This window comes from Micropterus salmoides, unplaced genomic scaffold, assembly GCF_014851395.1.
Source record: "Micropterus salmoides isolate LMB-PRFRI ecotype aquatic unplaced genomic scaffold, ASM1485139v1 Ms_hic_scaffold_14, whole genome shotgun sequence".
Taxonomy (NCBI): Eukaryota; Metazoa; Chordata; class Actinopteri; order Centrarchiformes; family Centrarchidae; genus Micropterus; species Micropterus salmoides.
Genome location: NW_024040485.1, coordinates 13,806,812 through 13,828,823, shown reverse-complemented (window position 1 = coordinate 13,828,823; position 22,012 = coordinate 13,806,812). Strand labels below are relative to the sequence as shown.

Below are 22,012 nucleotides of genomic sequence, written 5' to 3'. Positions count from 1 at the left end.
GAAATAATACAATTAAAAATGTGTGAAGTACATTATGTAACATTTAAAATATATATATAAATCTGCAGAATGATGTGGAACTGAAACCAGGGAAAAACTTTGGCATTCATTCCTTGGGCCGAAAGCGCACTTTGGTCATCAACAAGTGCACCCCTGAAGATGCTGGCACTTACATCTGTCGCACTGCTGACGATAACACCTCTGCCAAGCTCACTGTTAATGGTAATTATGAGTAATGTCATGAAACACACAAATCGGTCAGGTACTATGTAGGGTACAGTTTAAACATTTCCAACATATAGAAACATCATCAAGATTTTTTTCCCCGCAGCCAGAGATGTTAAGATTGTTAAGAAGCTGGAGGATGTGGAGGTGATGGAGAAGGAGAGTGCTGCGTTCGTTTGTGAAATCTCACACGATGACGTGGACTACCAGTGGTACAAAGGAAGTATCAAACTCAAAGTCGGGGACAACATCAAGATGAGACAAGAGGGTAATGCCTCAGGGAAATTAGTAAATCAGTGTGATTGAACTACCTGTTTATTCATGCAAGATTTACCTAATATTTTATTACTACAAGCTGTCTATTTCTTATTCCAGGCAGAACCTATGTACTACTGTTTAAATCTGTTACCCCAGAAGATATGGGTGAGATTCAATTCACAGCTGAGAAGGCCTCTTCAACTGCAAAACTTAAAGTGAAAGGTAAACAAATATGTGGCATATATACTGTTATGTGAAATCACATAACCGTGGATGTACTGTATATTGTTGCATGGATTAGCTAACCATTATGTTACAATGTTCAGATGTAGTTGCAAATGGATTGTTTCTGTTCATTATGACAAAAGTTGTTGCAAGTAATTGTTAAAAAAGACCTCTGCACATTTTAAACCTCATGTGTGTTTGCATTAAAACAAAAAATCTGGGTAATTTTATAAGCAGATCTCAACATTTCAACTGGTTTAGTGAGCCAAATGTAAAAGTTCACACTAAAGTTAGATGAAATGTTGTTTTGCTAAAAGAGTAAACAAAGTGCATCATTCTGACAATATTGGTGAGATAGAAAATCCAGTTGCAACTTGCATGTACATTGTTATGCCTCATTGAGGCCTGATGGCATAGGAAACACAACTAGCTGAGGTTCAGGATTTCTATCAAGGGGTTTTGTCATAACTTTCTTTCTTGACTGATCCACTAATTCTGGACATTTTGGGGTCATTTGATGATTGGAAATCTCCAGGGGTATGAGAAAAATTCTGTTACAGATTAGATAGCATATGTTGCTGTCAGCTGACCATAAACTGCTCTAAATTGCATCAACATGCACATGTTTTCTTGTTTCTATATGTTTGCAATCAAACAGCAACTTATATATAAACAAAAATGACTGGCACACAGTAATTCTTATTTAATGTAGTGCCTTTACAAGATTCTTGGTATCTGCTTTAGCTTTTGCAAAAAAATTAAATATTGGAATTGACCTCAAAAGCACATGTTCCTTTACATATTAGCTACATTTGCTTTGGCCATAACATACTTTAATAATGAACATTACCTGTCCTATAGTGAGCTTAGGCAAGGGATTTGGTAAGGCCTTGGCAATAAGTGCCTTTAATCTTCCTTTTTACACATACATGATAGTTTTGATTGATTCAGTGATATTGTTGCTATAGAGCTGCCTGTCAAGTTTGTGAAGAGACTCAGGGATAAGATAGCGATGTTTAAGCATCGTGGTCATCTTGAATGCCAAGTGTCACGTGCCAACGCAAAGGTGAAGTGGTACAAGAACAAGATGGAGATCCAACCCAGCAAGAAGTACGAGATCAAAAGTGAAGACGTGTACCGAAAACTCACCATCAACGATGTGGAGTCCGGAGATGAAGACACGTATACATGTGATGCCATTGATGACAAGACTTCCTGTAAACTACTTGTGGAAGGTAACATGATGGAAAGATGACAAAGATTGATTGTAAGCTTAGTGTCAGGTTTATCAAATGTAGAGCAGTTATGTATAGGACTGTATAAATATTCAAAATATTTACACAAAACAAGCCATCAGACTCCTTGTCAATGAGGTATCTATCTATCTATCTATCTATCTATCTATCTATCTATCTGTCTATCTGTCTATCCATTTTAGAGCAAGCCTGACCTACTAAATAAATTAACATACTAATTAATATTTAAAAAGGATTTATGCAAGTAAGAAATTAACAAAACTGTATTGCCACAGCAGGTGAAGTAACCCACGCAGGTGCTCAGGTTGACGTTTGGTGGCAAATACGTGAGGTCATAGTAAAGTCCATGGAAAACAAATAGGCCTTTTTCAAAGAAAATATTTGGACATGTCACAGTAGAAAAACAAAAGATGTAAAATAAATTTCATGATGGCTAAATTCCATTTAGCTGTCTTGGTTTCAGTGTATAGAGGCTTTAAGAAAGGACAAAAAAAGAATCCTTGCAGAATATTAACATTGGCCATTATTTGTACTGCATGAACAGTAATTGCTTGTCTATTATTTATATGATGACTTTTTACTTCAAAATGACTTTTTAAGTCAAATGTATCATTTTGAACACATCTTCAATATTAGAAATAGTGAATTATCACATTGGTTGCAGATAATATGAAAGATTGTTTGATTTAGCTGAAGCTCCTAAAAGAATACCCAATATGTAAAACACAGTTCATATTTAAGTTTTAAAACACAGACAGTGAGGATCATACAGAAGAATGGGAACATTTTAGTTCTCATTAACCACACAGTCCGTATAATAGAGCTAGAATGATAAATTGGTGTTAATGTCATCTAATAAGTAACAAAAAATTGCAGTACAGAAATGCCAAACTAGGTTTGAAGTAATTTAGAAAGTGACTCCATTATATAATTTGTCCAACATGAGTGCTAACAATTTATGTTTAAATGTCCCGTATGGTATGTACGTTGGTCACAACTGAAAAAAATAAGTCTGACGGATCCATAAGATTGTATTGTTTAAATTATGTTACTACTGAACATTTTACAAAGGATTCTATGACCTTTAACAAATTGTTTCCTGTCCTCACTCATGTATTACTTATTTCAAACAAGGTTTAAGTTCCTGCAAGATGATTGTTACTACACAAGCACAATATTGGTTCTAAATAACTAAAATTATCTATTGGATGCCTTTTCTTGATTTCTGACAACTAGTGTAGCCTTGGGCAAAAATAAATGGGATTTGCAATTCGATGTGGGTTTTTAAAAAGACTAAACCATTTGTATGGTCCTCTACTATAAATTAATTACTTTTATTTTAAGGAATGATATAATTGACTTCTAACTAAATCATTCTCTTTTCATGATCCCTCCAGAGCAGTCCATTAGCATTGTGCGGGAGCTTAGTTCAGTAGAAGTGACAGAACCATTTGCAGCTGTTTTTGAAGTTGAAATCAGTGTGGAACTGGTGAAACCTCCAACATGGACTCTGAATGGAGTTGCTGTCCAGGAGAGCGCTGATGTTGAAATGGAGAAAGAGGGCACTATGCACCGTCTCACTTTCAAAAAGACCAAAGCATCCATGACAGGACCTGTGCAGTTTAGTGCTGGGAAGAGCAAATCTTTAGCCCAGCTCACAGTTAAAGGTAAATGGGTTGAATCATGATTATACAACAGTTGGCCACAGTTACTTAGGTACTGTGACTCTGTTGTTGATACATTTATTCAGAATCATTCAGCTGAGTCTAATTATATACTGTTTCTCACATTTAGAGCGTCCGCTTGAGATTGCAGAGCCCATCAAAGATGTGAAGGGGAAGGAGAAAAGCTCAGCCATTCTCTCCTGCAAATTCTCATCTTCTCCTAAAGAGGTTAAATGGTTCAAAGGTCAGGTACCTCTGGCAGCATCTGACAAGTATAACATGAAGCAAGATGCTACAAGGGCTCAACTTACCATTCAAAGGCTGACTGAGGAAGACAGTGGAGAGTACCGCTGTCAGTCTGGACCTGCTGAGACCAAAGGCTCACTTACTGTTGAAGGTCTAAACCTTTGAATACCACACAAAATTGAGTGCATTTTCTTATTTAAACCACCCCATAAAGCAGCTGTTTTATAATGGTTTAGGATTAAAGTGGTCTTCAAACTAAAACTGTCTTGTTTCTTCTGTACAGTGCGTGAAATCAAGATCACCAAGCACTTGGCTGACACAGAGGTTGATGAAGACAGCGATGCAGTGTTCACATGTGAGATTAACTATGTGGATGAAGAGGTACAGTGGCTTCTGAATGACAAGGTGCTCTTCACCAATGAAGTCAACACCATCGCTCATGAAGGGAAGGTTCACAAGCTCACACTGAAGAACTTGGCACCTCAGGATGGGGGGACTATCACCTTTCAAGTCCGTAAGGTGAAGGAGTCTGTGAAACTTAAGGTCAAAGGTAAGAATGGTCGTGCACTGCATTTATAAGGACACAAAATAAAAATGCAGGAAATCAGTTGTTTCAGCTACATGCTCTGAAGGATTTCTTACTCCAGTCCACCCAAAAGAGAACAAATGAGAACATAATATATACCTTCTGTCATTCTTTACTTTCTCAATTCCCCTCCAGAGAAGCGCGCTGTGTTCCTCAAGTCTCTAGATGACGTCATTGGCGAGGAGAAAGGCATGATAACTCTGGCGTGTGAGGCGTCCAAGCCCAGGGTTTCTCCCACATGGAGAAAAGAAGGTAAAGTCTTGAAGGCTGGACCAAAGTATGAGCTCCTTCACACAGGCAAGGCTTTGGGACTGATCATCAAAGACGTTACCAAAGAAGATGCTGGAGAGTATACTTGCGATCTTGGAACTGAGGTTTCTAAAGCCAAGGTCACTGTGAGAGGTTGGTACAGTCGTTTGGGAAATGCAGTTTTACAGTGTTAGCCATCATACAAACGGTATTGTTCGGCATCATCACCAACTTGTGCTTTCTGTCCCAAATCTAGAGATTGGCATTGGAATTACCAAATGGCTGAAGTCAGCTGAGGTGAATGAGGGAGAGACGTGTAGCTTTGAGTGCATCTTATCTCGTGAGAGCACAGAAGAGTGTTCCTGGACTCTTAATGGCCAAACCATTACAAATGGAGGTCGCTTTAAAGTCACCAGTAAAGGACGCAAGTATATGCTGAACATAAAGGATGTGACTCCTGCTGATGCTGGAGAGGTGATCTTCAATATTAAAGACCTGAGCTCCAAAACAACCTTAACAGTTGAAGGTAAGCTACATACTATTTTTAAAGAGGCCTAGACAAAATAGCTAAAGTTAAAAGTATTAAAATAAACATGTTGTGATCCCTCCCCCCCAGGCAAAGCGTCATCCGTGTCAAAAGGACTACAGAGTGTCAGTGTTGTTCTAGGTGAAGATGCTGTGTTTACCTGTGAGGTAACTCGGGCTAGTTCCACTGTAAAGTGGGCCAAGGAAGGCAAAGCCATCAAAAAGAGCCAGAAGTATGACATTAGCCAAGATGATAAGGTCATGAAGCTGACCATCCATACTGTGTCTGCTCAAGACTCTGGAGAGTACAGTTGTGAAGTTGTTGGAGGTGCAACTACCAAAGCCAAGCTGGAAATCAGTGGTAAGACTGAGGATTCCATATTAACATACTTCGATCTTGCTACACTTTTCATCTTTTGACGGCGTTAGAGCATTTCAGATACTTATTTAGAGATTGTGGTAAAAAGCTAAGAACCAGTGCTGGGATTATCTTATTTTCTGATATAGTGTGCCTAAAATTGTAACAAGGGTTATTTTCTTTTTACAGAGCCGATCCATAAATTCACTAAAGCGCTGAAGGACAGCCAAGCAGAGGAGAAAGGCTCCGTGACCTTGCAATGTGAGACTGCACAAACCCCATCCACTGTGATATGGCTCAAAGGTCACACAGAGCTCGAGGCTGGAGGTCGATATGTGATGTCCCAGAAGGAGGGGGTCTTAACTCTCACCATCAAACATCTGGAGGAAAAAGACACCGATATCTACACTTGTGACGTGGGCACTGCCAAAAGCATGGCAAAGGTGACAGTAAACGGTAAGTACTTAAGTGTGTATGTATGCAAGTTTGAGGTAAGTTTTTGTCATGCAGAGCTGATTATTTTTATAAATTCAGTTTGAAGAGTTATTTGAAAAATTAAATGTCCTGTATGCCTTACTTTTGAAAGACACAAAAAAATAATAAATATTGATATTGATAAATAATTATTACTTAGATGCTGCTAGCTATTTTTAAGAACATTTGTTAACATTAGCAGAACAGACCCTCAATATCTGACATCTGAAATTGAATATTTAGAAGGATTAACCTGTGAGAATTCCACATTTAATGTATTTTGTAAGTTTTTTTGTGATTAGTGAGATGAATGATGTGTTGACTTGACCCATAGTTTGGTTTAGTTTTGCTTTAAAGGCTAGTTAGTGGTGGTAGTTGAAAAAACAATTTATTTTGAAGCAGAATCTGCTACATCGTGTCAGTCCTATTGATCTTCCAGATGTGCAGTGCAAATTGTAAAGAATGTGTTAAGATAGGATATGATATGAACATGAAGCCAATTTGATGATTATTCATGAGTAGTGGGGATGGGGTAGGATTAAATAAGCTTATGCTTCTTCCAATTCCTTTTCGGACAATATATTTTTTGGTTTTGTTTTTTCTTCTATTTTTGATTTTCTTCTATTATCTTTTTCAGAATTGTTGTCAGTATTTTGGATTGTAAGAATCTGTTTTGCTCTTTTGTTTGGCACTACTATATCACATTTTTTCTCATGATTGAGAGGCTGTTTTTACATCCACAAATTGTGATGTCCATCAGCATGTCTTTTAAAGTGACCTGTTCCCAAATGCATTGCCTTGTTTTGAAAGGATTATGAACGGCATAAACGAATGTTTCTTTTGAACGGCATAAACGAATGTTTCTTTTGTTGGTAATCCATAGTGCATTTCAAAAAGGATTTCATTATGTAGTATTGTAATGAGAGACTTTGTTTTTGTTTTTAGATAAAGTGCATAGTTGTAGTTCAACCTTCATCAAAAGGATCAGTCTAACTGTTAGACTAACGTTGGATAACTGGAGCACCTATCATCTTTGCCTCTAATCATTTTCTATCCTCCATCACAACCAAACAACATGCAACACCCTGTTTTACATAATCAAGTCATTCTTCATGTTATTATAGCCCTGCCTGCCAGTTTTAAAGAGAAGCTCAAGAACCAAGAGAAACAGCAAGGGGAGACTGTGACACTTTGCTGCAAGTTATCAAAACCTGCGACTGATGTTCAGTGGAAGAAGGGCTCTGAAATTGTCAAAGCTGGAGAGAAGTATGAGGTGAAGCAGGAGGACACCTCTTGTGAGCTTCAAATTAAGAATTTGAAGGTTGAAGATAGTGGAGACTATTCTTGCATGTGTGGAGACCAGAAGACATCTGCAACTGTGAAAGTCACCGGTATGGATTCATGAAGTCTTTTCGGCAATGCTTTGGAATGTTTTGTGTGTTTATCCACTCCATGGGCATTTTTAATCATGCTGATTTAGGTTCAACTGTTTATTTTTCTAGTTGTAAGGCTTTATTTAATTAGTTGTTTGATGGCAGCGCTCATATCTGTGATATTTTGGCTTTATTTTTGTACAGTGGGAGAGCTAGTGTTTTGTTAATACCTTTTAAAAACGATTTATTTCCCCTGATTGACAAGTAATGACAACTTGGTTGTGCAGCATTGCCGCCAACCTTCAAACAGAAGCTGGAGAGTCAGGAGGCTGAGGAGGGAGCCGACATTACTCTGTACTGTGAACTCTCTGAACCTGGAGTTCCAGTGGAGTGGAAGAAGGGAACACAGGTCCTGAAGTCTGGAGAAAAGTACCAGATGAAGCAGAAGGCCACTGTGAATGAACTCCTGATCAACAAAGTGTTGCCAGAAGATAGTGGAGACTACAGCTGTGTGTGTGGAGACCAGAAGACCAAAGCTAGCCTCAAGATCAAGGGTAGGAAGAGGATTTTCAAGAGTCAGTCTATGTAGGGTTTTAAAAAAAATGTTTAGAGTAACTTTTTACATGTGTATATTTAGACATTTTTGTTTTAGATTCTACATGTCATTGTGGATTGCAACTTCTCTGTATTTATTTTTTTTGTTTTATATATATTTTTCTGTTTTTTTGTCATGGCATGCCACTGACTTCTAACCAACTAATAAATGCTCAGCACAACCAGTGACCTTCAAAGAGAAGCTGGAGAGCCAGGAGGCTGAGGAGGGAGACAGTGTTACTCTGTGCTGTGAGCTCTCTAAACCTGGAGTTCCAGTGGAGTGGAAGAAGGGAACACAGGTCCTGAAGTCTGGAGATAAGTACCAGATGAAGCAGAAGGTCTCTGTGAATGAACTCCTGATCAACAAAGTGTTGCCAGAAGATAGTGGAGACTACAGCTGTGTGTGTGGAGACCAGAAGACCAAAGCTAGCCTCAAGATCAAGGGTAGGAAGGATTTTTAAAGAGTCAGTCTGAGTAAAAAAAATGTTTTAATTATGTAAAATAGTTTTTTATATTTGGATTGGCGACCTGTCCAGGGTGTACCCTTCCTTTCGCCCGATGTCAGCTGGGATTGGCTCTATTCATGCGACCCTGTACGCAGGATAAGCGGTTGACGATGGATGGATGGAGTTTTTTATATATACATGTTTAGACATGTTTGTTTTGGAGTATGCATGTCATCGTGAATCACAAATTGTCACGTGATTGTCTTTTGTGTTCTGTTTTTTTTTGTACAATTTTTTAAAATATATTTTTTGTCATGACATGCCACTGACTGCTAACCATCAAATAAATGCTCAGCCCAACCAGTGACCTTCAAACAGAAGCTGGAGAGCCAGGAGGCTGAGGAGGGAGACAGTGTTACTCTGTGTTGTGAGCTCTCTAAACCTGGAGTCCCAGTGGAGTGGAAGAAGGGAACACAGGTCCTGAAGTCTGGAGAAAAGTACCAGATGAAGCAGAAGGCCTCTGTGAATGAACTCCTGATCAACAAAGTGTTGCCAGAAGATAGTGGAGACTACAGCTGTGTGTGTGGAGACCAGAAGACCAAAGCTAGCCTCAAGATCAAGGGTAGGAGGAAGATTTTCAAAGAGTCAGTCTGAGTACCATTTTTAAAAAATACTATAAAATAACTTTTTATATGTACATATTTAGACATGTTTGTTGTGGAGTCTGCATGTTATCATGTAAGGCAAATTGTCAGTGCTTGCCTTTTGTGTTCTATGTTTGTTTTTGCACCATTTTATATAAATATATTTTGTTATATTTTTTGTCATGGCATGCTACTGGCTGCTAACCATCAAATAAATGCTCAGCCCAACCAGTGACCTTCAAACAGAAGCTGGAGAGCCAGGAGGCTGAGGAGGGAGACAGTGTTACTCTGTGTTGTGAGCTCTCTAAACCTGGAGTCCCAGTGGAGTGGAAGAAGGGAACACAGGTCCTGAAGTCTGGAGAAAAGTACCAGATGAAGCAGAAGGCCTCTGTGAATGAACTCCTGATCAACAAAGTGTTGCCAGAAGACAGTGGAGACTACAGCTGTGTGTGTGGAGACCAGAAGACCAAAGCTAGCCTCAAGATCAAGGGTAGGAGGATTAGTAGGTGACAAGTTTGTTTTTGGCAGGATCTCATCATTATTGTAATTTTTTGTTAAGGTTTTGAACAATTGAAAAATGGATTGTTGTACATATTATGTGCAATACATAAATCACATGCTTGCTTACTTTAATTTTCCTCTTTTGATGATATTTTTAGATGTAAAGCAACAAACTTAGAAACAAAAACATTTACACTTTGCAGGCTTTAGATTATCCACACAGGGGAGCTGTACAGTTGTTGTCAGACCAGGTCTCCACACGCTAACCTGTCTTGCTTCTAGGAAGGTAAAATAATAGCAGCGACAATTTAGAAATGCAGATGTGAAATGACATGTCACCACCCAAAGGCAAAGAATGTTATAGCTGCGGCAGTTATGACACTTCTGCCACCTGAAGACAATGAGTGTTATGTTTTTTTGTTATTTTTTTTATGATGTTAAATAGTCAAATTAAAACATAATTCATTTTATGGCTGTAAAACACCACAAACTCGCCTTTGTTGTTCTTGAGAATACATTTATTATTTGACATATTTCTTTTTGTAAACATCTGTGACCTGTGGCTAATATTAAGCTTTTTCAGGCACTTTACTACAGACAATTGAACAATAGTGTTTATTGTCACATTGCCAAAATTGTCGCTTGTTAAGTGGTACCTATTCTACAATAAACAACAGATATGTAAATGATTTCAATAAGTTTATAGTTAAGATATTCAAAACCAAATGTAAATGTAAAGAGGACACAACACTGTTGTGAGCTCTGTACTTTACCCAGTATTTAGCAGATGATATGCCCCAGTTCACACAACTCATACACTTTGTATGTTAAAAATGCTGAATAGAAAACCTCAACCATACAAACAGTCAGTAGCTATCATAAATAAAGGTCTGCCCTTGTAACACCCATTGCCTCCAAGTGGCCCTAGTGTTACAATTTCCTCAGCTATTACTTTCCTTTCTGTAGATGGCACACATTGCCATGTCTAGATATTTAAATTTTAAACTTCTGCTGCTGTTACTCTTCTTGCCTGTAGGTGGCACATGTTAGGCTGGATCTGCAGGGCCACAAAAGCAGTGCTGAATCTGCTGGCAAAACAGCTCAACAATTAGGTGGTGCTGGCATGGCCTGGTAGCTGGTGCTTTGCACAAATGATAACGTGTCTGTGTTTTTTCATATCTTGCAAGTGCTTATTAACCAGCTAATAAAATCTCAGCCCAACCAGTGACCTTCAAACAGAAGCTGGAGAGCCAGGAGGCTGAGGAGGGAGACAGTGTTACACTGCATTGTGAGATCTCTAAACCTGGAGTCCCAGTGGAGTGGAAAAAGGGAACACAGGTCCTGAAGTCTGGAGAAAAGTACCAGATGAAGCAGAAGGTCTCTGTGAATGAACTCCTGATCAACAAAGTGTTGCCAGAAGATAGTGGAGACTACAGCTGTGTGTGTGGAGACCAGAAGACCAAAGCTAGCCTCAAGATCAAGGGTAGGAAGGATTTTCAAAGAGTCAGTCTGAGTAAAAAAAATGTTTTAATTATGTAAAATAGTTTTTTATATTTGGATTGGCGACCTGTCCAGGGTGTACCCTTCCTTTCGCCCGATGTCAGCTGGGATTGGCTCCATTCCTGCGACCCTGTACGCAGGATAAGCGGTTGACGATGGATGGATGGAGTTTTTTATATATACATGTTTAGACATGTTTGTTTTGGAGTATGCATGTCATCGTGAATCACAAATTGTCACGTGATTGTCTTTTGTGTTCTGTGTTTTTTTATGTACCATTTTTATAATTATATTTTATGTCATGGCATGCAACTGACTGCTAACCATCAAATAAATGCTCAGCCCAACCAGTGACCTTCAAACAGAAGCTGGAGAGTCAGGAGGCTGAGGAGGGAGCCAACATTACTCTGTGTTGTGAGCTCTCTAAACCTGGAGTCCCAGTGGAGTGGAAGAAGGGAACACAGGTCCTGAAGTCTGGAGAAAAGTACCAGATGAAGCAGAAGGTCTCTGTGAATGAACTCCTGATCAACAAAGTGTTGCCAGAAGATAGTGGAGACTACAGCTGTGTGTGTGGAGACCAGAAGACCAAAGCTAGCCTCAAGATCAAGGGTAGGAAGGATTTTCAAAGAGTCAGTCTGAGTAAAAAAAAGTTTTAATTATGTAAAATAGTTTTTTATATGTACATGTTTAGACATGTTTGTTTTGGAGTATGCATGTCATTGTGAATCACAAATTTTCAGTGATTGTCTTTTGTGTTCTGTTTTTTTTTGTACAATTTTTTAAAATATATTTTTTGTCATGGCATGCCACTGACTGCTAACCATCAAATAAATGCTCAGCCCAACCAGTGACCTTCAAACAGAAGCTGGAGAGCCAGGAGGCTGAGGAGGGAGACAGTGTTACTCTGTGTTGTGAGCTCTCTAAACCTGGAGTCCCAGTGGAGTGGAAGAAGGGAACACAGGTCCTGAAGTCTGGAGAAAAGTACCAGATGAAGCAGAAGGCCTCTGTGAATGAACTCCTGATCAACAAAGTGTTGCCAGAAGACAGTGGAGACTACAGCTGTGTGTGTGGAGACCAGAAGACCAAAGCTAGCCTCAAGATCAAGGGTAGGAGGATTTGTTATATAGACGTGTCTTTGTAATTTAGAAAATTACATTTCATGGTGTAACGTGTATTTTTTTAGTTTGTCACTGCAGGAATTTTTTTTTATCATAGACTACTTTAAAATGTATGTTGAATTAATAGGAGGAATATTTGTATTACACTTTGATTTTGTCTTGACTGATGCGCTTGTATTTGAGCTCTTGCCTTTGCTATGGAATTTCTGTTGCTGTCTCTTTGTTTTCTGTTGTCTTGCTGAATGTCAGCATTCTGTGTCGGTATCTAACATCAGATTTATCAGAGGCTACCTTCACTGTTAAGGTGGTCGATCAGTTGGTTGGATGTCTTTGCTTCAGTTTCTTTTCTGCAGTATACTCTGTGCTGTGATACAGAGTTTGAATTTTGATCTTTTCTTTAGAAAATGTTTCATAAATTCTTCCACTTTTTCTTTTTTTACTGAGGATTTGAGACTACAGAACAAAGCAGTCTTTTTTTTCACACCACACAGTTTGTCATTTTAGCAGACTTTGTTGCTGCTCTTTTGTGTGTCTTATGTTATGTTTTTATTAATGGTAGTGCGCACCATTGGTATGGTTATGTATGCTGGTCCATAAACTATTGTTATCTATTTGATCAGACAAGCGAACTGATCGTATTTCATGTTCTATAGTAGTAGTCAGCTGTGTTTCATGATGCTTGCTGATTTCTAAAATCTACAAGTTGTTGTGAACCATTTTGTTTGGTGATATTTAGCTTTTGGTGATTATGATGACGGACAGTAGATCAAGTATGTTACAGCATTCTGAATTCCAATTGTTTCCTCTCAGCTGTGAAGCTAGCAGCTCCTCCTTCAACTACTAAACTGGAATCTAAGAGGCAGGAGACCAAAGAAACAATAGAAGGTATGGAAGGAAGATGGCAATGTCCTGGCTTGACTTTCAGCTTTATGTCCTCTGTCCATCTTGATAATGGCTTTTTGTGTTGTCATGTGCAGCCTGCCCTTAAATTGGGCCTGTAACTTTTGGCCTATATATGTCTGATAAATGTATTATTGTGCCATTATTTCATTCAAATTTGCTAGATTATTTCAGGTTGCAGTTTTGTGTGCCTCTGCTTTGTCAAATGCCCCATCTGTCTTATAGTAGAATTGTGTTTTTATGTGGTTCTTTTTCCTCAGTGCTATGCACTATATGTAGCATAACCATCTCATCTAAAAAATGAAAAGATATACAAACCCTTTTATTAGTGCCAATTGTGCTGGTAGCATGTTGATGGTTTGAGAACGATACCTGTTGTCGGCTGGAGATCACATTTGCATAATTTACTTCTGTGTGGCATGATTAACTGTCCTTGACATTGTATTTGCGTGGGTTGAAAAGACTGAAGGATTTTGAATTTGTGGCTGTTATACAGACTGTGCTCAGGTGTTCATATTAATTACTACAGGTCTGGCAATGTCACTGGTTGCTGCCATTATACTTTATGCAGCATTTCTATGTCCATATTTGCATTTCAGCCAAGTATCCTGAATCTCCCGCTGTAGCTGCTAAAGACAAAAGCAAGAGGCAAGAGATAAATGAGACAGCAGAAGGTAATTTATCAAAGAATCCTAGCTTTGTGTGGTTATTTAGCCCATGTGCATTTGTAATTAATCAGTGTGTGCAATGCATCGTTTTGTTAAATGGCAGCCAGAAGGGAGAAACACATTAAGCTATTCAGTACATAACAATGTCACGCTATGTCTTGGCTGCTGACTGGTGTTATTAGACAGAAACTTGTTGGGTCATGAATTGGCTTACATTGTGTCTTGTTGTTTCAAGAAGGAATTGCTTTAAGGCTGATTGTGGTTTTACTCTACCTTTATATTTTTGGGCTATTTCATCTGCCTACTGATAAATGTGACGTTTTTATTCACCTGTTAAACCTGTCATTTTTTTGCGGTTTATGCTACGATTGTATTAATCTGTGGATTTCTGTGGTCTCTGGGTTACTTTGTTGCATGGAGGCATACTTGTTGGTATAGTGAAATGTATTTGTTCCCATCAGTTGTTATTACATGTAGCTAGTGCTATCCTTTCAAAACTGTTGGTCCAATGTTGTGTTCAATTTCATAGCGGTGGAACTGCCAACTACTGGACAGACTCCTAAACAGCAGGAGCTTCAGAGAGATGCACGAGAGCCCAGACTGAGAGGTGAAGGTAATGAGACACATGTTTTCATGGCTTTTGTCAAATACTGTGACATCTGTCAGTGCTGTAAGCATGGTCGTTATTGTTTTATTCCAAAAAAATCTAATATATTCCAGATAATTTCAGGCTCTTAACAAGTAAGAAGAGCTGGAAATATGGAGGGAATTGGCAGCTAAATGTGTATGCAGAAGGATATATTTCCTAGTGAATGTGTAAGATGTGTAAATTGTTAGCCCTCGTGGGTTGCTGTTCTGTCAAGTCCATTTTGTGAAAAATACTGCATTTTGTGGAGTTGTTGTGTTTGCTACTCTTGGTCTGTGTTGAATGTCGAACATTTTGATGTTGTGTGTTTATGGCACTATTTGGCAGGACTCTGTGTTGGATCATTCTTGTGTGTTGGATTATTGATAGTGATTGTGAGAGATGTTTTAATTGTTGTATTGAGTTTGATTGCTTTGTCACAGATATTGCTTATCCTCATTTTGAAACTTACTGTGTGGACATGAACATATTTAACCTAACTTACAGACATTTGTCCGTCAAATTGTAAACAGGTGACAGTAGACTGGGGCACTTGTGTGTCATTACTGTAAGATTGTGAGGTTAATATTGTGTTTTATCCCAGTTGAAAAGACTGCTACTGGAATAGTTGCAAAACAAGATACACAGAGGCAGATGACCAAAGAGCCAACTGAAGGTATGCAAAGATTTTTCTCTTTATTGGCCTTGCGCTTCTTCTTCCACATCCCGGTCAGTCTTTGCATTGCCAAATGCAGGTGTGTCTCTATTGATGATTCTTCCTTTCTATGGTGTCTCATGTTATGTGTTTGGCTGTAGCTTGTTTGTGCTGAGCAAGGGGTGGGCAATTGACAAAAATAATTCAATGTTAAATAATCTTTTAAGGTTAGGTTTACAGAATGCCATAGTATGAATCACCAACTATTTTAATAATCGATTAATTGGCTTTGTAAATCTGAATAGTTTCTGTTTTCTTTACTCCTCTACACTGTAAAACCAGGTTAATTAATACTCAAAATCTTTGTGGAAACTACATCAAAATTTTTAAGTAGTGGTAATAATAAACCTGAGTAACATAAATATAATACTTACATTTTCTAAAACCTTTAATTTCAGCATACTAAATTACATTGATTCAATGATGCTTATTAAAATGTAATTCCACTGACTAATCCTTTACTCAATAAATGTAATTGCACAACTTCTACTCAAAAAATGTAATTGTGCTATACTCAAATACTAATGGAAACTCACTCAACAAATTTAGTCAACTTAAAATTTGCTAAATGCATATTTTCATATTTCAGTAATCCTCAAAAATACGAATACAACTCCATTATTACAATTCAAGTTCTCTTTATTAAACAATCATTATCAAAAAAACATCTCCTGTCATTTTTACATTTCACAGAAACAAAATATGTCACAATGAAACTTGTTTCCATCAGTAGGAAAAAATCTAAATTTCTCTTTTTAAAGCTCATCTTGGATGAAGCTGAAACAACTATTTAAGTAATTGACTGCTTGATCAGATAATTAACCAGCAACAATTTTAATAATCAATTTGTTGAACATTCCCTATTTTCAGGCTCTTAATGATATTTTTTGGTCTTAAGTGACAGTATTTTGAATCTCTTGAACAAAGCTAAAAACGTTTCTTTTACTTCCTGCACTGTATTTTTGTGGAAAATGTGACCATGCAAAATTTTATTCCATTATCAGCACTTTTACCTAAATAATACAAAAAGGATGCTTTAAATGTGGGAGTAAGAAAAAATTACCAATAAATAAAAGAAATTCAACTTTTATGTAATCAAAAGCAAATAAAGATGGCTAATTACAATTGTTTAAAATAAGCAGTCCGGTACAGTGCAAATTGTTAAGTGAAGTAGACGAGGTAATGGAACAATATAAAAGATACCACTGAGCAAAAACCTATGTTTTGAATATCCCTTGCTGTAAGCTTTCAGTTAACATACTGAGCGTATAGATGGACAGTTCAGAAGTGCAATTAGGAGTTTGTAACAAATGCATTTGCAGCCACCTTTCACTTGGGTTGAAGCAGACCCACCATGAGCTTTGTTAGTGACCACAGTGAGGAGTGGCAGCATGTCTGGTTCATCTTCGCTCTGGAAAATTCAAGGTTGGGGTGTCGTGCACTGTATGCTCATCGGTGTCTCCCACACACTTAAAAGGATAGGCTCATGTTGTTCCAAGCCTGTCTTGATACAATACTCACATGCCAAAATGTTATGAGTTACTGGTGGCTGTCATGATTCCTTCTGTCTCTGCTGGCATTATAATCCTTTCCTAATCTGACTCAACTGTAACAGAATGAGATGAAAATTCCCAGTCCTCATTCTAAAGTTCATTAGAAACTGTTATGAGGCTTCAGCAGTCTGACTTGGACAAATCATATCATAAGCATTTTTAGAAGTTAGTCTTTGTGTGTTTACTTGCTGAGCTGCAGTAGTGGGATAGTTCCTGGTAATCACATATGACAATAAACAGAATATCAAATGAAACAACAAATTTGAGCATGTCCTCTTTGGCTTTGGAAAGCAGTGATCGCCATTTTTCACAATTTTCTGACATTTTATAGACCAAACAACTAATCGATTCAATGAGAAAATAAAGAACAGATTAATCGATAATGAAAGTATTCGTTAGTTGCAGCCCTACTGTATACTGATTGATTGATTGATTTTTATTTAGAAAAGGACCATGTGCAATTAATAACATAAATGTAAACATTTGATGCATTACACCAGAGTTAGCCTTAGGCTAATTTACATCTGCAGTCCCCAAATACAAATAAATACAAATACATACAATATAAATATCGACATTATTCAAAAATACACGGCATATCAAACATAAAACATCAGACATTGTTCAAGAGCATATACCATGTACTTAATGCCCTTCACTGGCACACACACACACACACACACACACCACAATCACAACATACAATGGTACGCCAACACCCAACCTCTTCTCAACCCTTACGTCAACCCTACAATAAGAAGGTAAATGTGAGTAAAGGAAAAAATTATATTACCCACTGACAAAATAGTGGGTGCATTGTTGTGAAAGTTTTGGATGTTTTTTTAAGTTATCTTTAAAGGCCCCAAACAAGTCACAAGTTTTTATATCATCTGAAATTGTGTTCCATTGTTTCACAGCTTTGATAGGAAAGCCTGCCTGCCCAAATGCTGAATAGCGAAAGGGTACAGTGCAGCTGTCTCAGGCAAACAGGTGGGGGCCAGACCTTTTAAGATTTTATAAACTGTGCATAAATTTGAGAATATTCTAAAATTTTCAAAAGTTAGTAGATTGTACTTATGTAGTACATCACAGTGATGGTACCTGAGTGGCTTTTTGTCTAGAATTTTCAAGCCCTGTTTATACAGGGATTCTAAGGGCCTAATTGTTGTTTGGCTAGCCTGCCCCCAGCAGGTAATACAATATGCAATGTGTGAAAAAATAAGGGCATGTAAGAATATCTTAGCAGCCTCTATTGATAGAGAGGATCTAATCTGTCTATAATTTTTCAAATTGTATTTAATAATTTTTGTCATTGTTTATGTGTTTTTTGAAAGTCAGGTTTGGATCAAGCAGCACTCCAAGATATTTAATTTCAGTAACGGTCTCAATCTATTCACCTTTAAAGCAGATGTTTATGTCTAGGGTGTTTAGTTTAGCTTTGGAAAAGAACATGCCTTTTGTCTTACCTATATTCAAGGTTAGGCAGGATTGGTCTAACCAACTAATTTAGTAGCAGCTTGTTGAGCTGATGTTGCATGGGTGTACAAAACTGTATCGTCAGCATAGAGTTGTACCTCTACATCATGACAATGCTGAGGTAGGTTATTAATGTATAAGCTAAAGAGATTGAAGAAAGATTGAAGCTAATGAGTCGAGACATGAGGACATTGTGATTAACTGTGTCAAAGGCCTTACTTAAGTCCAGAAACACAGCTCCCACAACTCCTCCTTTATCAAGAACAGATCTAATTTGCTCTGTTAAGTATAGAACTGCTGTTTCTGTGGAGTGAAGTTCTAAATCCAAACTGGACTGAATTTAGACCAGGGTTGCAACTGTTAATGTGATCTGTAAGTTGGTTTATGACCACTTTTTCAGCAACCTTGGAAATTACTGGTAACAAGCTAATGGGTCTGTAATTACTGACTACATGGCGGTCGCCAGCTTTAAAGATAGAAATTACAATCGCATGTTTCCAGTCTATAGGAAATAAACTATTAGTATAGTAATTGAGAGGTTTACTAAATGGTCAATAGGGGGGGGTTAGAGTAGCTGAATGTTTTTTAATAAACATTGTGTCCAGATGAAAAGCATCTTTGCTTTTTGAATTTCTTAGAGAACAAATCACTTTCTTTATTTCCTCTTCACTTACTGCGACTAAGTTAAAACCCTCTCTTGCAATACCAAAGCTATTACATTGTTCCCCTAGTTTAAAATGGTTTCCTAATTCCTGAACAGAATCAATAAAAAAAAGAATTAAAAGCAGAGGCAATTTTTATGTCATCATCTATTATCTTGTTTCGAACTGTAAGCCGGATATCCTCTGTATAATGGTAAGCTCTCCCTATTAAATTATTAATACTTTTCCATATTTGGCTACTATTACCGTTAGCATCCTTCAAAAGTTTGAGAAAAAATTGTGACTTGGCCAATCTCAATTCATTAACCACTTTGTTTCTCAAGCCTTTGTAAACCAATATGTCTGTATCTCTTTTAGTCTTGATGGACTTTTTTAAGGCAGCATCTCTACTCTTCATCAGTTTCCATAAATTTTCACTGAACCTCTCTTCATCTCTGACAACATTAATTTTTGATGTAAATAATTGGCAACTATTCTACAGGCAGGATGATGTGTTATTCTTAAATCTATTTTTAGTTAATTTCCTTGCCACCAGAGTTAAGTTGTGGTCAGATAAGCCAGTGATAAAATTATAACTTTTTGTTATCCTTTCTGGTTTATTGCAAAAAAAAAAGAAGATCGAGTTGTGTACTGGCGCGTTTTGTGATTCTAGTTGAGCCCTTTACCAGCTGTTCTAAATGGAATTGATCTGTAATTACTTTTAACTTTCTCCTCTTTAACTTGTCTTCCCAGTTGAGGTTAAAATCCCCCATGAGAATAATTTCTTTATTCTGGTCACATTCTTTAAGACTGTCAGTAAGTTCTGTATAAAATGTATCATTGGCAGTTGGGGGTTTATAGAGGCCTATAATAATGAATGACATTTGCTGAGACAAGATGACTTTCAGTGCAACATACTCAAGGGAGATAGCTGACTTAAAAAACATACGTTCGCATTTGATAGAGTCTTTTACATACATAAGTACCCTGCCCCCTTTTCCCACAGTCCTGTCTCGCCTAAAGCATTGAAAACCATTCATTGTAAATACATTAATAGGAGTAGATTGTTGAAGCCATGTTTCAGATATACACAAAAAGTCCAAATTTGAATTCGCTAATAAATGAGTCAACTGATCGGTTTTAGAGATGATACTTCAGATGTTTAGGTGACCACCCAAAAGCCCTCTTGGTTTCCGCTTCGGGTCCCAAACGACCTTTGCATGATTAACTGTTTGAAAAGTTTTATGAGCAATATGTTTTTCAACAGCAGGATTGATGTAGCTGTGGCTGGTGACCCTGTGCTTAGGCTTAAGTTTGTATAATAATATGCTGTGTGGTTCATAAATGTTTCCTTATTTTAAAAACTTGATTCTTAGGTCAGTGATTGGAGTTGACTGATGACGTTATCCAGTTAAACTTACACAATGTGAGAGATGAAAGTGAATTGTTTAATTATGGAAGACGTTGCTGAAATATAGCATATGTACAGTGCCTTGCGAAAGTATTCGGCCCCCTTGAACTTTTCGACCTTTTGCCACATTTCAGGCTTCAAACATAAAGATATAAACTGTAGTGGAACGAAGTGGAACGATTTATTGGATATTTCAAATCTTTTTAACAAATAAAAAACTGAAAAATTGGGCGTGCAAAATTATTCAACCCCTTTACTTTCAGTGCAGCAAACTCTCTCCAGAAGTTCAGTGAGGATCTCTGAATGATCCAGTGTTGACCTAAATGACTAATGATGATAAATAGAATCCACCTGTGTGAAATCAAGTCTCCGTATAAATGCACTGCTCTGTGATAGTCTCAGAGGTCCGTTTAAAGCGCAGAGAGCATCATGAAGAACAAGGAACACACCAGGCAGGTCCGAGATACTGTTGTGGAGAAGTTTAAAGCCGGATTTGGATACAAAAAGATTTCCCAAGCTTTAAACATCCCAAGGAGCACTGTGCAAGCGATAATATTAAAATGGAAGGAGTATCAGACCACTGCAAATCTACGAAGACCCGGCCGTCCCTCTAAACTTTCAGCTCATACAAGGAGAAGACTGATCAGAGATGCAGCCAAGAGGCCCATGATCACTCTGGATGAACTGCAGAGATCTACAGCTGAGGTGGGAGACTCTGTCCATAGGACAACAATCAGTCGTATACTGCACAAATCTGGCCTTTATGGAAGAGTGGCAAGAAGAAAGCCATTTCTTAAAGATCCATAAAAAGTCTTGTTTAAAGTTTGCCACAAGCCACCTGGGAGACACCAAACATGTGGAAGAAGGTGCTCTGGTCAGATGAAACCAAAATCGAACTTTTTGGCAACAATGCAAAACGTTATGTTTGGTGTAAAGGCAACACAGCTCATCACCCTGAACACACCATCCCCACTGTCAAACATGGTGGTGGCAGCATCATGGTTTGGGCCTGCTTTTCTTCAGCAGGGACAGGGAAGATGGTTAAAATTGATGGGAAGATGGATGGAGCCAAATACAGGACCATTCTGGAAGAAAATCTGATGGAGTCTGCAAAAGACCTGAGACTGGGACGGAGATTTGTCTTCCAACAAGACAATGATCTAAAACATAAAGCAAAATCTACACTGGAATGGTTCACAAATGAACATATCCAGGTGTTAGAATGGCCAACTCAAAGTCCAGACCTGAATCCAATCGAGAATCTGTGGAAAGAACTGAAAACTGCTGTTCACAAACGCTCTCCATCCAACCTCACTGAGCTCGAGCTGTTTTGCAAGGAGGAATGGGCAAAAATTTCAGTCTCTCGATGTGCAAAACTGATATGTACTGAGACGTACCCCAAGCGACTTACAGCTGTAATCGCAGCAAAAGGTGGCGCTACAAAGTATTAACTTAAGGGGGCTGAATAATTTTGCACGCCCAATTTTTCAGTTTTTTATTTGTTAAAAAAGTTTGAAATATCCAATAAATTTCGTTCCACTTCATGATTGTGTCCCACTTGTTGTTGGTTCTTCACAAAAAATTACAGTTTTATATCTTTATGTTTGAAGCCTGCAATGTGGCAAAAGGTCGAAAAGTTCAAGGGGGCCGAATACTTTCGCAAGGCACTGTAGTCAACAAATGCTCACTGGCTTAATAGACTTGTACTGCAGATTAATAGAGATTTGTGGCTGCTGGCTCTGTATAGACTCTGTATAGACTGATTCAGATGTAATCAGACT

The 22,012-nt window shown here is 37.9% G+C and overlaps 1 protein-coding gene across 1 annotated transcript in view; it reads left to right on the top strand.

Moving 5' to 3' along the window:
* The window catches only part of LOC119901990 (obscurin-like), a 65,780-nt gene that overhangs the window by 14,762 nt on the left and 29,006 nt on the right, over positions 1–22,012 (top strand). Inside the window, 23 exon segments of the mRNA XM_038717809.1 lie at positions 69–222; positions 332–493; positions 601–705; positions 1,677–1,943; positions 3,362–3,631; positions 3,759–4,025; positions 4,158–4,424; positions 4,596–4,862; positions 4,966–5,235; positions 5,326–5,595; positions 5,782–6,048; positions 7,191–7,457; positions 7,727–7,993; positions 8,211–8,477; positions 8,835–9,101; positions 9,347–9,613; positions 10,841–11,107; positions 11,467–11,733; positions 11,964–12,230; positions 13,053–13,127; positions 13,742–13,816; positions 14,340–14,423; positions 15,040–15,111. Coding sequence (XP_038573737.1) covers positions 69–222; positions 332–493; positions 601–705; positions 1,677–1,943; positions 3,362–3,631; positions 3,759–4,025; positions 4,158–4,424; positions 4,596–4,862; positions 4,966–5,235; positions 5,326–5,595; positions 5,782–6,048; positions 7,191–7,457; positions 7,727–7,993; positions 8,211–8,477; positions 8,835–9,101; positions 9,347–9,613; positions 10,841–11,107; positions 11,467–11,733; positions 11,964–12,230; positions 13,053–13,127; positions 13,742–13,816; positions 14,340–14,423; positions 15,040–15,111 — 5,008 coding nt within the window.